Genomic DNA, 17,500 nt, shown 5'->3' on the forward strand with positions numbered 1-17,500 from the left:
TCTCCCCTCTCTCTCCCTCTTTCTCTCTCTCCCCCTCTCTCTCCCTCTCTCTCTCTCTCACTCTCCCTCTCTCTCCATCTCTCTCTCTCCCTCTCTCTCTCACTCTCCCTCTCTCTCCATCTCTCTCTCTCTCTTACTCTCTCCCTCTCTCTCTTTCTCTCTCCCTCCCTCTCTTTCTCCTCTCTCTCTTTCTCTCACTCTCCCTCTCTCTCCATCTCCCTCTCTCTCTCTCTCTTTCTCTCTCTCCCTCCCTCTCTCTCATCCCCCCCCTCTTATTTACTATGCTGCTTTCAGTTGTTGATGTTTTGTTGTCTTTTTTTTTTTTTTTTTTTACATTTGTGTATGTAATACTATCCTGTAATATTTCTGGTGTGTACATTAAAAAAGAAAAAAAAAGATGATGGTGATTGCTGCTGCTGTTGTTGCTGTTGTTGGTATGATGAAGGTGATGATGATGGCCATGGTGATAACAGTGGTGATGATGCTGATGATGATCATCGTCGTCAACAATATGCCTTTTGGTATTCGAATCTATTGCTCGTGAGTATCCAGTGCATCATACAGTATGGTATACATTCGTTTATGCAATGCACTAGTGTAGTTATTAGTGTTGGCAGAGAGGAATGTATGCAGATGTATCTTGTGCCAGACACCGCAATTACCGACATGGGATTCTCCTCCCAAGTGCTCTGCCAGAGAGAGAGAGGAGGGGGGAAGAGAGAGAGAGAGGGAGAGAGAGAAAGAGATGGAGGGAGAGAGAGAGAGAGGAGGAGAGAGAGACAGAGGGAGAGAGAGAGAAAAAGAGAGAGAGAGACAGAGGGAGAGAGAGTGAGAGAGAGAGACAGAGAGAGAGAGAGAGATGGAGAGAAAGGGAGAGAGAGGGAGAGTGAGAGAAAGAGAGAGAGAAGGAGAAAGAGAGGGAGGGAGAGAGAAAGAGAGAGAGGGAGAGAGAGGGAGAGAGAGAGATGGAGAGAGAGGGAGAGTAAGAGAGAGAGAGGGAGAGAGAGAGATGGAGAGAGAGGGAGAGAGAGGGAGAGAGAGAGAGAGAGAGAGAGAGAGAGAGAGAGAGAGAGAGAGAAAGACAGACAGACAGACAGACAAACCGAGAGAGACCGAGAACAGACAGACAAAGAGACAGAGAGCGACCGACATCGTGTATGCACTCTTGGACATGTGACTTGATTACTCCGGGGACAACGCCTCCGTGTTGATAACATTCAGAGACTCGTGAAGAAGAGGAGGAAGGTTTGAAAATAACAATAGCTTTGTTACACACTCTCAGAATTCAAACGGGAGGAGTTCGTTCTTTTGTTTAACGTCTTTTCACTGTAAGTGATATTAGACGAGGGAAACAATGGTTAAGACGCTCAGCTGCCAATACAGAGAGTCCGTGAGGGTGTGGGTTCGAATCCCGCTCTCGCCCTTTCTCCTAAGTTTGACTGGAAAATCAAACTGAGCGTCTAGTCTTTCGGATGAGACGATAAACCGAGGTCCCGTGTGCAGCACGCACTTGGCGCACTGAAAAAGAACCCATGGCAACGAGAGTGTTGTCCTCTGGCGAAATTACGTAAAATGAAATCCACTTTCATAGGTACACAAATATGTAAGCATGCACTCGAGGCCTGACTAAGCGCGTTGGGTTATGCTGCTGGTCAGGCATCTGCTCAACAGATGTGGTGTAGCGTGTATGGATTTGTCCGAACGCAGTGACGCCTCCTTGAGAAAGTGAAACTGAAACTGAGACGAGGGAAGGAAAAAAATCGAGTGGGAGGAGGGGGGGGGGGCGGAGGGGGGGGGGGAAGAATTACTGTGTACGCATACGAGTAAGTGAAAGTGAGTGAGTGAGTGTGTGTGTGTGTGTGTGTGTGTGTGTGTGTGTGTGTGTGTGTGTGTGTGTGTGTGTGTGTGTGTGTGTGTGTGTGTGTGTGTGTGTGTGTGTGTGTGTGTGTGTGTGCGTGCGCGTGCGTGTGTGTGTGTGAAAATCATTGATTTAAGTTTTGTTTAAAAAATAAACAAAAAAACATAACAATATAACATATTTCTAATGAAAAAACTAACAACTATAACAGCGAACCAACTGGACTATTTAACAAGGAGTTGAAAAAGTCATACATTAGCAATGGACTGCTGAAGATCGTCAACACTGAAGATGATTTCAGTTCAGGGATTTGAGACTTTAACATATCGCAAGTTGGTATATGATCGGTTGTTATGTGAGCACCACAGATGCAAGAAACATTACTGACGGGAGGAGTAAGAGGAGGGAGTGTGAGAAAGTGTGAGTGTCTAGTTTCAAGGAAAGAAATGGAAGCTTTGAAAATAACGACAGCTTTGTTACACACTCACTCTCAGCATCCAAAAGGGAGGGGGCGCGGAACATGCGAGAGTGAGAGAGTGTGAGTTTTTTTGTTTTGTTTTTTAGTTTCAAGGAGGAGGTGTCATAAGCACGCGGACCGATGCATAAAACTCTGCACCCACATCTGTTTTGGGGAAGTGCGGGAGGGGGGGGGGGGGGGGGGTTCGTGAGGGGGTTGAGGGTGGGCAGGGGGGCGGGGGGGGGAGGGGGGTTTGGGGGGGGGGAGGGGTGAAAGAGGAGAAGAGCAGATGCCTGACCTTGGCATACACCCAACGTGCTGGTCAGGCCTTGAGAGAGAGAAAGAGAGAGAGAGAGAGAGAGAGGGTGAGAGACAGAGACAGAGAGATGGAGGGGCAGAGAGAGAGGGGGGAAAGGAGGGAGAGAGAGAGGGGGGAGAGGGACAGTGAGAGAGAGGGGAATTAGAGAGAGAGAGTGAGATGGAGGGATGGAGAGAGGGATAAAGAGAGAGAGAGGGAGAGAGAAGGAGAGAGAGTGAGAGAGGGGAGAGAGAGGAGAGGGAGAGAGACGAGAGAGAGGGAGGTGGAGAGAGAAGGGGGGGTGAGAGAGGGGCAGAGAGAGAGAGAGAGAGAAATAGCGAAAGGACGAACGAACGAACGAACAAACTGTTTTATTCAAATGAAGGTCAGAGAGAGAGAGAGAGAGAGAGAGAGAGAGAGAGAGAGCAATTATATATATATATATATATATATATATATGTGTGTGTGTGTGTGTGTGTGTGTGTGTGTGTGTGTGTGCTTGTTTTGCCATATGACAGACGTTTACGCTGCACGAATTTCTGACAACAAACGGATGTTTCGTATATCGTTTTCAGAAGACAAATAAATGAGTTCCTTCTTCTTCTTCTTTGTACATGCTATCACTATTGTTCTTCTCCTGCTCCTCCTCCTTATTATGTGGACAAAGTCCATTTTGAATTTATTGGCAAAATAAACATGCATCCAGTACAGGTTGTAAAGGGAGAAAAAAACAAATTAAGCGGTTCTGCATTGAAGGAAGCTCTCTGCGTAGACAATAATAGCCCACCCGTCCTCAACTTTTCACACAGAGAAATGTGTTCGTTCTTTAGTTTAGTGTCTTTTCACTATCAGTGATATTAGACGGTTAAAAAAAGAAAAAGATATTAGGCGATTTTAAAAAAAGAAAAAAAAGGGGGAGGGGGGAGGGGAGAGGGGAGAGGGAAGAGGAAAACAGAAAAGGTAGAAAACTACCAAAAATGCATAACTACCATGCAGTTACATTATTTAACAGTAACAATTCAATAATGATAATAATAATGTGAAACCATTGATACAATTCTGAAGTACATTAATAAAGGAATGTAGAAATAGGGCTATGAACTAATGCCTGTGAAAGTTCGACCATAAGAACCTCGTCAGAAATAACTTTCCAAAACGCATCTGCAGAATAATTATTCTCTTTGAAATACTTTGGCAAGAAGGTACGCACTGCTGACAGTAAAACAAACAATGATGCAAGCTGAACTGCTTACCACAGATGCATGTAACATTTTTACTATACTATGTCTTCAAGCATCAAATTTTATACGGAAGAAAGTAGAAGTTATTAATCTTGTATAGCAAGCTCATGGATTCGGTATCTTTTCCGTAATAATATTCTCGGGGAATAATGTCCCTTTTATGTTTTAAAAACTTTTCCTTCCATCGGTTATAAAATCGACCCCATGCTGATTTTTCTAACAAAGTGTATGCCTCTTTTACGGAAAGACGGATATGTATTTTTGTCGATTTTTCTGAATCTTGTGCTCCCCTTTTAGCTGCTTTATCAGCCCACATGAGAAGGCACCCAACAAAAACTGACCTCAGTCCCTTTAATTTTCAAACAACGTGGCAAATGATTTGCCCCAATAACTAAGTCAGGTCTTGTTTCAAGGCTAAATAATTCTAGAGCATAAAGTACTGATTTGGAATCAACAAAGAATGCTATTTTCGAGAAAACTATTTGATGGCTCACTAAGTAGTTCAGAGCTTGTATAATAGCAGTTATAAAAGTGTGACGGGAAAGAAATGCAATACATTGCACATCACACCACATTACATGCTGGGTCGGTCAAGAATGGTGATATTGATTACTGGAGAGTTTTAGTTTTCAGTTTATGTTTCTGAACCGAGGCGTGTCACAACTGTTCGGAAGAATCCATGTAATTATGCTGCACCACATCTGCTAGACAGATGACTGCAGCGTAACACAACGCGCTTTTCAGGCCTTGAGAGTATATATATATATCTGTGTGTGTGTGTGTGTGTGTGTGTGTGTGTGTGTGTATTTGTATTTCTCTTTTTGTCACAACAGATTTCTCTGGAGTGAAATTCGGGCTGCTCTCCCCAGGGAGAGCGCATCGCGACACTACAGCGCCCCCCCCCCCCCCTTTTTTTTTTTCCCTGTGTGCAGTTTTATTTGTTTTTCCCATTGAAGTGGGGTTTTTTTCACAGAATTTTGCCAGGAACAACCCTTTTGTTGCCGTGGGTTCTTTTACGTGCGCTGAGTGCATGCTGCACACGGGACCTCGGTTTATCGTCTCATCCGAATGACTAGCGTCCAGACCACCACTCAAGGGGAGAAAATATCGGCAGCTGAGCCGTGAATCGAACCAGCGCGCTCAGATTCTCTCGCTTCCTAGGCGAACGCGTTACCTCTGGGCCATCACTCCACATGTGTGTGTGTGTGTGTGTGTGTGTGTGTGCGTGCGCGCGCGCACGTGCTTGCTTGCTTACCAGATTTGATTTCTTCTACAGAATTTTGCCAGAGGACAGCACTTTTGTTGCCGTGGGTTCGTTTTCAGTGCACAAACTGCTTTGTGTTAAGTACTTGTTCATGAAGTGGTGTTTTTAGTGAAGGGTCAATCTTTGTTTGTGTTGTTCTGTAGATGAGATACCCTTTTCATTATTAAAACAAACTTTTAATGTTGCCCCTTTTCAATCAACACTTGTCAACAATTTAGCTTTTTTTCTGTAGATAAAGTGCACCCCCTCCATTTTTTCCCTTTTTTTTGCAAAAATCAACAATGCCCCCCCCACGCCCCCCCCCCTCATCCCCGCCCTTCCCCTACCCCCCACACACATACACACACGCGCTTTTTTAAAGCCGAGTTTTCATCAGCAAACATGTCAACAATGTCTCTTTGAGAGATAATCAAGTATTCGTGTACTGTCTATCATGAATCTTGTATCTAGCAATGATCACCAACAACCAAACACCAACCCCCACCCCCTTTGACTTAATTCCGTCTCTTTATCAGCAAACATGTCAACAATGTCTCTTTGAAAGGAAATTAACAAATAATGAGGCCAGGAGACGATATGATTAACAAATAGTAAAGAGTGGTAACTCTCTCCATTACACAAGGTACACAACTTCAAGTCAGTGATACTTACGCTACCGATTCAGCTAGCACACAGGTAAATAAAAGGTATATTGGAACAAACCCAGACACTTCCTCAAAAAGGAAGCGCCGGGCCTGTCCTTATACCAATCATTTGACATGTGTTTGACATGTTTGACACTATTTGTTAATCTCTTTGAAAGATAATCAAGTATCCGTGTACTGTCTATCATGTATCTTGCAATCACCATCAACAGGCAACCTTTTTTTTCTGTGATGCCGCCTCTGTATTAGCAAACATGTCAACAATGTCTCTTCGAGAGATAATATGTATTCGTGTACCGTGTACCGTGTATCCTATCCTGTATCTTGCAATCACCATCAGCAGCATCCCCTCCCCCCCCCCCCTTTTTAATGCTGACTTTTATCTGCAAACATGACAACAATGTCTCTTTTAGAGTCAAACTATCCTTTTACCGTGTATCATGTATCTTGTATAAATTCATTGTTGCAAACATCAACAGCGCCCCCCCCCCCACCTCCTTTTTTTTTTAATGACCACTTTTCATCAGCAAACATGTCAACAATGTCTGTTTGAGAGATAATCAAGTATTCATGTATCTTGTATCTTGCAATGACCATCAACAACCAAACACCAACCCCACCTTTTTTTTTTTTTTTTAATTTTTTTTTTTTTTAGTAATGCCTTGTTTTCATCAGCAAACATGCCAACAATGTCTCTTCGAAAGATAAGCAAGTATCCGTGTACCGTGTATCGTGTATCACGCAGTCATCATCTGTAGCACCTCCCCGCCCCTTCCCCCCTACCCCCCTCTCCACACCCCCCTCCCTGCACTCCCCCCCCCCCCCCCAAAAAAAAAGAACGTCTCACCATGCTGCAGACCAGAACGGGGTCAGAAGGGAAACCATTGATCAACTCCCTCAACACCGCCGCCGACATGTTGTCTGGGCAATATCACAGGACGGACCCCATTGGCGGAGCTGTCAAGGGCTTGTGCTGGATGCCAAGTCTGCTTCTTCTTCTTCTTCTTTGTATTACTCTTTTTGTATTACTCTTTTGTCACAACAGATTTCTCTGTGTGAACTTCGGGCTGCTTTCCCTCAGGGAGAGCGCATCGCTACACTGAGAGCGCCACCCATTTATTTTCCTGCCTGCAGCTTTATTTGCCTTTCCTATCGAAGTGGATTTTTATACATAATTTTTCTTGGGACAACCCTGTTGTTGCCGTGAGGGTCTTTAACTCTCTTCATACGAACGGCGAAAGAGGACGACGTTAACAGCGTTTAACCCCAATTATCATCATCAAAATATTGCAAGCGGAAGGCTCTTATTCTGAAGAGGTGAATGTTGACAAAGAATACCACAATTCTGACGACGGAAGCAAAAGGTTGGGTCATTCAGACACCCACTGGACATCCGAGGGGTCTGTGTAGAGGAGAAGAGAGGACTGGCCGTACTGAGTGAGTTAACGTGCACTAAGTGCATGCTGCGCACGGGACCTCGGTTTATCGTCTCATCGCGAATTACAAGTGTCCAGACTACCACTCAAAAGTCTGGTGGAGGTGGAGGAAATACTGATGACTGTGTGATTCTTCTCCTCTTCTTCTTCTGCGTTCACTCGTATGCACACGAGTGGGCTTTTACGTGTATGACCGTTTTTACCCCGCCATGTAGGCAGCCATACTCCGTTTTCGGGGGTGTGCATGCTGGGCATGTTCTTGTTTCCATAACCCACCGAACGCTGACATGGATTACAGGATCTTTAACGTGCGTATTTGATCTTCTGCTTGCATATACACACGAAGGGGGTTCAGGCACTAGCAGGTCTGCACATATGTTAACCTGGGAGATCGTAAAAATCTCCACCCTTTACCCACCAGGCGCCGTCACCGTGATTCGAACCCGGGACCCTCAGATTGACAGTCCAACGCTTTAACCACTCGGCTATTGCGCCCGTCATTGTGTGATTCGAACCAGCGCACTTAGATTCTCTCGCTTCCGAGGCAGACGAGTTACCACACGGCCAGCACTTCATTTCTTCTTCTTCTTCTGCATTCTTGCGCTGTACTCAACTTCCTCACTCAGTTGTTTGGATAGTGATCAGTTTTATTTTTGAAGCAGACAATCCAATCCCTCACATATGGTTTGTTTTTGATTTCTTTCTCTTTTTTTTTCTTTTTTAAAATGTTTTTTTACGCGAACACTACCTCGTTCAGTCCTTTACAATCCTTGGTTTTTTTTTTACACAGACACTTCCCGTGCTCAGTATTTTATTGTCAGTGTTTCTTCTTCTTCTTCTTCTTTTTTTTATCACTGGCAGCTCCCCGCTCAGTGGTTTGCTATCGATTTTTTTTTCCAAATTTTTATCACAATCCCTCGCTCAGTCGTTTACTATCAGCGTTTTTTTTGTTGTTGTTGTTGTTTCTTTGTCATGTTTTATTATTATCATTATTATTATTATTATTATCATTTTTTACAGACACCTCCTCGCCTTGTCGTTTATTATCAGTGGGATTTTTTGTACACAAGTGGTGGGGTGTGTCCATCGAGATCGATGATGACCATCGTTGTCATCCAACTGGGGGATGGGGGGAGGGTGGTGGTGGGGTGGGGGGGGATGCTCATGAATCTATCTGTGAGTGCGCAGATGGCTGAATAGTCCAATCTGCGCACGAAATGTTCGCTGACAGTTGGGGCAGACAAAGACAGGCATATATCATTGTCAGGGAGCTTGTTTGCCCGTGACTTTCTGGCCTGCCTCTTCTGAACAGCTGCAGCAGTCCTGTTGGCCTCGCACAACTTGGCGCCTTTGTGCACAGCAGCGCGCCATTTGTCACGGTCCACTGCAGATTCCTCCCAGGAGTCAGGGTTGATATCAAACGCTTTAAGAGAGACTTTCAGAGTATCTCTGAAGCGCTTCTTCTGACCTCCGTGCACAAGTAACACAAGTAACCATTTGCTCACTCATTAACCATCAGTGGTTTTTTTTGTGTGTGTGTGTGTATTTTGTTTTGTTTTGTTTTTGTTGTTGTTGTTTCTTTACACAGACACTCCGTTAATCGTTTATTTAAGATATATATATATATATATATATATATATATATATATATATATATATATATCAGTGGGTTTTTTAGTCACCTACTATCAGGTTGTTTTTTCGTTTTTACACAGACACACCCATGTTCAACTGTTTACTATCGACGGGATTTTTTTTTCTTTTTACACAGACATTACCTCTCTCAGATGTTTACTGACAATTTTTCTTCTTCTTTTTTTTTTTTACTTAGATGACCGGCTTTACCCACACGGCTTGGTCGCTACACCAGGTTGTTTCGGAACGGAATGGGCTCATGCTGGATGCAACCAGTTCGTGTTGTTGTTTTTCTTAACCCACCGGACGCTGACGGTGGATAAACAGGGTCTTTAACATGCGCAGTCGATCTTCTGCGTACGTAAACATGCGTCTTGTCTTCGGGCATGTTTGTTCCCCAAACAAAGAGGAGGCGCGTATCTGTTGACCTGGAACTGTGGAGAAAAGCCCCTCCAGCCGGAATCTGCCAATCGCTTAAAGGGAAGGGGTGGGATGGGATTCGAACCACATAGCTCAAGGATCCTCGCGATGCGTCCAAAATCCACCTCCAAGGAGGAAGGTGTCAGACTGGTGAAGACGTTTATCTGCCAGTACAGTGTCGGTGAGGGTCTGGGTTCGAATCCCGCTGTCGCCCTTTCCCCGAAGTCTGACTGGCAAATGAAAACTCAGCGTCTAGTCGTCCGGAAGAGATGATAAACCGAGGTCCCGCCAGTGTGCAAGCACAGAAGCGATGTGGCGGAATGGTTAAAAACGCTTATCTGCCAGTACAGTGTCTGTGAGGGTCTGAGTTCGAATCCCGGTATCGGCCTTTCTCCCACGTTTGACTGGCAAATCAAACTCAGGGCCTAGTCATTCGGAGGAGATGATACTAAGCAGGTCTCGTATGCAGCACGCACTTAGCGCACTGAAAAAAACAAAAACAAAACAACCCATGGCAGCGATCGAGAGTGTTGTCCCCTGGCAGCGAGAGTGTTGTCCCCTGGCAGCGAGAGTGTTGTCCCCTGGCAGCGCAGCGAGAGTGTTGTCCCCTGGCAAAATTATGTAGAAGAAATCCACTCTGGCAGATACACAAAAGTGTATGCACACATTCAAGGCATACATTATGCTGCTGGCCAGGCATCTGCCTTGCAGATGTGGTATAGCGTATAATTGTATATTACATTCGTCTGAACGCAGTGACATCTCTTCCAGAATCATTGGCTCTTGTACCTTTCTGACTATATATATATATATATATATATATATATACATATATATATATGTATATATATATATATATATATATATATATATTTTTTTTTTTTTTTTTTTTAATTCTCCTTCATTCTGAGGGTGTTGTGCTGTGTATTTTTCCCGTGTGTAGGAAAAGGTTTCGTCTTCAAGAAGAAGAAAATCCTTCTGTGTGTTTTCATTGTTTACCGTTTTTTGGTGTTTCACTTAGAAATTTATGACATCTCTTCTATTAACAAAATACACCACCGCCTACTCCACCACCACCACCACCACCACCACCTTCACGACCATCACCTCCACCACCACAGCCACCTCCTCCACCACCACCACCACCACCACCACCACCTCCACCACTTCCACCCCACCACCACCACCAACACCTCCACCTCCACCACCACCACCACGTCCACACCACCACCCCCCCAAAACCACCAACACCGCCGCCACCGACAACAACAAAAACTGTTGAAATGCGGTGTACAGCTTAATGCCCACTATTTCGATGGAAACTATCATAAATCAACCAACCTGTGCCTCAGACGATAATAAAATGCATTTTACGTCAGTTTTCGGAGAATCACGAAGAAACATCAGTAATGGTGGCCTTTTGTAACACAGGATATGACAGATCTGCTGCGCATGCGCGTCTACACCGATTACGTAGTTCCGCTAAAACGACGAGAAATGGAATTAGCGTATTTTCATCCAAGCGATTTGACAATGAACATGCACGTGATCCGTGACGTATCCGAAGGTTCACGCAGCCTGGCAAAGTGTTACAAAAAGGGGTGGGGGTCGGGGGTCGGGGGGGGGGGGGGGGGAGATGGACGGGGGGAGAGAGGAGTAGGCAGAACTGACCGATATGTGATCTGCAGAAAACGGCAGTGTCCTCTTTCTGGGTTTTCCGCTATAAGGTCTGGATGGATGCCACAAGGAAAATGTTGTAGCGAAGCTGATTGATTGTGTCTGGTTTTTGCTTTTGCCACTCCTAGCATTATTGGTTATGTTTGGTTTTTCCACTGTTAGCTTGATCATATCTCTCTCTTTTATTTTCTTTTCTTTTCTTTTTCGCTTTTAGTCGTACGAAAACAGGAGTTTTAAGATCTTGTAAAAAAAAAAAAAGAAAGAAAAAAGATCACACACACACACACACACACACACACACACACACACACACACACACACACACACACAATAAAGCAAAAAGGCAATAATCATAGCATTTTGATTTTTGTCATTACTCAGCACGTAAACAGGAACTTTTGAAAATCCACACACACACACACACACACACACACACACACAAAACAACAACCAAAAACAAAAACAACAACCGACAATCATAGCATTTTGATTTTATTACTACTAAGTACGTAAACAAGAAATCTGAACATCCTGAAAAACAACAACTAAAAAAAAAAAGAAAAAAAAAAGCATATCATAACATTCAAATTTTGTGATTATTGATACTTTTTAAAGCGCTTATCTTCGTTCAGAGACCAGACTCTAAGCGCTTTACATACACTGAGTCGGTGTGCTGAAGACAGGGGTTACCTACCTGTCCAGCGTGCGTCCTCTAACAAACCAAGGTATCATGTATTTATTCACGTATGGCTGAATGTGATCGTCAAAAAGAAGACAAACACTGAGTGGCTTGCACAACAGGCTGCCTACCTGGGTGACTGGCAGAGCTGGCTGACAGCTATTTGTTGTCTGTTTGTTATCCACTTATGCTTTTTATGTGTCCGTGTGTCAGTGAGTATGTACATAACGTAGGGATGTCAATGTGTGTGTGTGTGTGTGTGTGTGTGTGTGTGTGTGTGTGTGTGTGTGTGTGTGTGTGTGTGTGTGTGTGTGTGTGTGTGTGTGTGTGTGTGTGATAAAACCCCTGTTTTCGTACGACTAAAAGCGTCATTTTAGCTGTAAGTAAGATGATTAGATTTGCAAATGTTGCCCAGCTATAGTTTTGGAGTTAACTCACTCAGTACGGCCAGTCCTCTCTTCTCCTCTACACAGACCCCTCGGATGTCCAGTGGGTGTCTGAACGACCCAACCTTTAGCCTCCGTCTTCAGAATTGTGGTATTCTTTGTCAACATTCACCTCTTCAGTATACGAGCATTCCGCTTGCAATATTTTGATGATGGCAGTTGGGGTGAAACGCTGTTAACGTCGTCTCTTTCGCCGTTCGTATGGAGAGAGTTAAAAGACATTTGTGTTTTCTCAACTTTTATTTTGTGTATTTGGAAATGTTTGTTCTGGGCATGAAAAGATTATTTTGCAGTAACCCTCCATACTCCAATAGGAGTGAAAGGATAATTAAAACTTGAAACTTGTCTGTCTGTCTGTCTGTCTGTAAGATACATATGGAGAGAAGAACACTATCCACCCTTATTAAACATATGTGACCTTCCTTGCGTCCTTTTTGCAACACAAGCAAAAGGTACAAACATAAATTATCTACGAGAGGTGTTGCTATCATTTGTTTTTCTTCGTTTTTTTTTTCTTTCTCTCTCAGTATAATTACTTGTCTTGTTATCTTTCAATTATCTTCTTCTTCCTTCATGAGCAAGTTTGGGAAAGTCTCTGGATTGTGACTTTTCCCTAACTATGATTGAGAACACCACCAAACTATGATTGAGAACACCACCAAACTATGATTGAGAACACCACCAAACTATGATTGAGAACACCACCAAACTATGATTGAGAACACCACCAAACTATGATTGAGAACACCGCCAAAATATGAGTGAAAACACCACCAAACTATGATTGAGAACACCACCAAACTATGAGTGAAAACACCGCCAAAATATGAGTGAAAACACCACCAAACTATGATTGAGAACACCACCAAACTATGAGTGAAAACACCACCAAACTATGAGTGAAAACACCACCAAACTATGAGTGAGGACACCACCAAACTATGAGTGAAAACACCACCAAACTATGAGTGAAAACACCACCAAACTATGAGTGAGGACACCACCAAACTATGAGTGAAAACACCACCAAACTATGAGTGAAAACACCACCAAACTATGAGTGAAAACACCACCAAACTATGAGTGAGGACACCACCAAACTATGACTTGTGTCTCTTGATCACAGTCATGTATTTGTATTTTTTGTATTTGTATTTCTTTTTTTATCACAACACATTTCTCAGTGTGAAATTCGGGCTGCTCTCCCCAGGGCGAGCGCGTAGCTGCACTACAGCGCCACCCATTTTTTTTTTTCCCCCCTGCGTGCAGTTTTTATTTGTTTTTTCTATCGAAGTGGATTTTTCTACAGAATTTTGCCAGGAACAACCCTTTTGTTGCCGTGGGTTCTTTTACGTGCGCTAAGTGATTGCTGCACACGGGACCTCGGTTTATCGTCTTATCCGAATGACTAGCGTCCAGACCACCACTCAAGGTCTAGTGAAGGGGGAGAAAATATCGGCGGCTGAGCCGTGATTCGAACCAGCGCGATCAGATTCTCTCGCTTCCCAGGCGGACGCGTTACCTCTAGGCCATGACTCCACACTGTATGTCACGCATACAGCTGTCTTCCTCCCTCACAGAGAATTGACATGGACCCCAGTTCCTGTCTTAGAGAGGTCACGTCGTCCCCCGACATTCTCTCTTTGTGTGCACCTTGTATTTCATCTTTTTTCTGTTCTTTTTATACATCTTTAGTATTTTTTTTTAAATAACGGGAGGGTTGTTTTGTTATCAGCTACATTTATCTTCGGCCAGGATGTAGTTGTACGTTAAAAAGTATGTATAAATACATTAAGTGTGTATCAGGATGTATAAATACATTAAGTGTGTGTCAGGATGTATAAATACATTAAGTGTGTGTCAGGATGTATAAATACATTAAGTGTGTATCAGGATGTATAAATACATTATTAAGTGTGTGTCAGGATGTATAAATACATTAAGTGTGTGTCAGGATGTATAAATACATTAAGTGTGTATCAGGATGTATAAATACATTAAGTGTGTATCAGGATGTATGAATACATTAAGTGTGTATCAGGATGTATGAATACATTAAGTGTGTGTCAGGATGTATGAATACATTATTAAGTGTGTGTCAGGATGTATGAATACATTAAGTGTGTATCAGGATGTATAAATACATTAAGTGTGTGTCAGGATGTATGAATACATTAAGTGTGTGTCAGGATGTATGAATACATTAAGTGTGTATCAGGATGTATAAATACATTAAGTGTGTATCAGGATGTATAAATACATTAAGTGTGTGTCAGGATGTATGAATACATTAAGTGTGTATCAGGATGTATGAATACATTAAGTGTGTGTCAGGATGTATGAATACATTAAATGTGTATCAGGATGTATGAATACATTAAGTGTGTATCAGGATGTATAAATACATTAAGTGTGTATCAGGATGTATAAATACATTATTAAATGTGTGTCAGGATGTATAAATACATTAAGTGTGTATCAGGATGTATAAACACATTAAGTGTGTATCCTTTGTTTCAGTTGGATGGACACAATCAGCCAACAACAACAGAACGAGCAGAAGACCAGAGGCTTTGCTCACACAAGGGATGTAATCTCAAGGAAGGGAGGGGTGTTGATCATACAGCCATCCATCCAGTCGGGAAAGGTTTTCCTGTGGGTGACAGCTGATTTTATCCCACAGTAATATATGACTCTTGAAAAAAAATATAACACATACATGTCATGTACAGGTTCCCATAAAGGAGAGGTCCAAGCGAGAAAGGTTTTCTTGTAGGCAACATTTGATGTTATCGAAGAGTAATAAATGACTTTGTTTGGGGAAAGAAAGCACACATATATGTGTCATCATGTACAACGACTTTCCATAGAGGAGAGGTGGGAATTCCCTCCAGCAACAGGGAGCGGTATGGACCTGGCAGAGTGAAGCCTTGTGACAATATAACAGTGGAATCCACATCGTGTTTTGATCCACACTCACCAAGGCTGAACGTGTATATGATACCTGAAGGTAAGAGGTGTCTCATCTGCCACAAAGAATACATGAACATAAGAAACACCGGTGACAGAATATCACCATCTGCAGCCATAGCCACCACCACTATCACCACAACTACTACCGCCACCGTCAAGGTAAACGACAACCACAACAACAATGCTGAGAGCAACTGGAGTTGGTCGACTGCTTTATGGTGGAAGTGAGAAATCTTCGCTGAGGAAAACTTCGCAACGATTTTTACATTTCTTGGACGCGTGTCAGAATCTGGAAGTGAAACTAGAAGGACGGCAGTGCATTGTGCGAGTCCACTCTTACTGTTCCAGACGGCAAACTCCATGAGTTGCAACTAGCTGGATTAGCACATTGCCTGCTAATTGCGACAGCAAGTTTAGCAGCAACACTAACAACAGTAGCAGCAGTAACGGTAGCAGCAGTAAGAGCAGCAACACTAACAACAGTAGCAGCAGTAAGAGCAGCAACACTTATAACAGTAGCAGCAGTAAGAGCAGCAACAATAACAACAGCAGCAGCAGCAGAAGGAGAAGAAACATCAACAAGCTTAGAGCTGCAATAAAAGTCAGAAAACAGTAACCACGGCCACAACAGCTGTTTCAACGGCAACAAACAGAACCTCAGCAGCAGCACCACCACCACTACAGTGACGACTTGAACAACGTACGCATCAACAAGCTCTGATTTCATACGAGACAGAAAGCAGCGTCCCTTACAAAAACACCAAGCTCCACAACAGAAACACTGACACAGTAACAGCACTCCCGTCAGACTAACTGCAACAACAACAACAACAACAATAAGAACAAGAACAACAACGCACCCCGATATCGATGCCACTAACAACAGTTGGAGTTACGCTAAAGAATACACTACTGGATTACCGACGAGCAAGGGAAACCAAGGCGACGTTTTCATTGGCCAGTCAGCCCTAGACCTTTGCATGTCCCTGACGACGAAAAGAATGATAATAAAGAAAATTCACAGCAACGAAAATAGACATATTTAGAACAGAAGAGGGAAAGAGACTCGAAATATAAGACAAGGAATGTGAACATGAAACAGGAGCAGAATACAGAAACCGAACAATAATTTCTTTTGCTGAAGGTGGGCACTGGTTTCCTGCTGAAGATGAACAGTTGCTTCTTGCTGAAAATGAATATAAAAAGATGAATAAAACTGTCTTGCTGAAGTTGAACAACGGTTTCTTGCTGAAAAAGTAGATTCCGTTGACAGAAGAAGAAGAAGAAAACGAGACTTTTTTTTTTTTTCTATTTTCTATTATTTTATTTTTCAATCGTTCTGTCACACCTACTGATGTTTGAAAAGAGGGAAGACAGGAAAGATACAAAGACAGTCCGCAGACACACGCCAGAGATGAAGTTAGGAAAAGAGATGATCGAATCAAGAGCATTAATCACGAAGAAAAACGAAGAAAAACCGAACCCAGAAAAGAATGAAATCAAAGTAAAGAAAACTGAAGATGGGATTCCAGGATAAAAAAAACAACAAACAAACTTCAAAGACCAAGACCAGAAAAGAGCTCGAGTAACAAAATACCAGCAGTAGAATAAAAAAAATATATATAAAATACAAAAGAGATAGAAAAACAACCAAAAACTAACGGATACAAACACGGAACAAAAAAAAAAAAAATTAGATAAACGTATCATACACTCGGAAGCACGTTAACGGAAATTACCGGAAAGATCGAGAAGAAAGAAAGAAAGACAGACAGAAAGAAGGAAACAGGAAAGCCGAAACCAATGAAAGTGAACCCAGCACTGGAGTAACATACTACTTACAGACGGGGAACGGGAGCGGCGGCCGCCATGTTTGTTTCTGCCACGCCCTCCGTTTCCATGACAACGTGTCACATGAGCTCGGACTCTTTGCATCAGGTGAGCCCATCTGTTGTACTTCTCGTGTTGTCTCTGTCGATGTTGTTGTTGTTGTTGTTGCTGCTGTTGTCGAGAATGTGTATGTTGTTGTTGATGATAGTTGTTCTTGTTGTTGTCGAGAATGTGTATGTTGTTGTTGATGATAGTTGTTCTTGTTGTTGTCGAGAATATCGAATGTATATGTTGTTGATGATAGTTGTTCTTGCTGTTGTTGAGAATGTGTATGTTGTTGTTGACGCTACCACTGTTATTGGCGTCGTTGTTGTTGTTGTTCTTTTTCGATGTGTTCGTTATTGGTGTCCTTGTTGTTTGTATTGGTGTTGTTGTCGTTCTTTGTGACCTTGATCTTGATGCTGTCGTCAATTTTCGGGATTATTTAGGTGCTGAAGTTTTTGTTGTTGTATCTGTCATTGTTCTAATCGGTGAAAATAGAATCTTCTTTTTTTTTCTTTTTGTGGTAGTTATTATAGTAGTTTATAATAATGAGTATTTATAGCGCGCTCTGTCTCCTTGCCACAGAGGACCGGATGGAGC

The 17,500-nt window shown here is 42.8% G+C and overlaps 1 protein-coding gene across 1 annotated transcript in view; it reads left to right on the forward strand.

Annotated features, from left to right (window-relative positions):
- Nucleotides 1-17,500, forward strand: part of LOC143275040 (uncharacterized) — a 256,108-nt gene that overhangs the window by 34,187 nt on the left and 204,421 nt on the right. Inside the window, exon 2 of the mRNA XM_076579104.1 lies at nucleotides 14,576-16,966. Within this exon, the coding sequence (XP_076435219.1) occupies nucleotides 16,898-16,966 (69 nt within the window). The 5' untranslated portion in view covers nucleotides 14,576-16,897. The remainder of the gene's footprint in view (nucleotides 1-14,575; nucleotides 16,967-17,500) is intronic.

This window comes from Babylonia areolata, chromosome 29, assembly GCF_041734735.1.
Source record: "Babylonia areolata isolate BAREFJ2019XMU chromosome 29, ASM4173473v1, whole genome shotgun sequence".
NCBI classification, from domain to species: domain Eukaryota; kingdom Metazoa; phylum Mollusca; class Gastropoda; order Neogastropoda; family Buccinidae; genus Babylonia; species Babylonia areolata.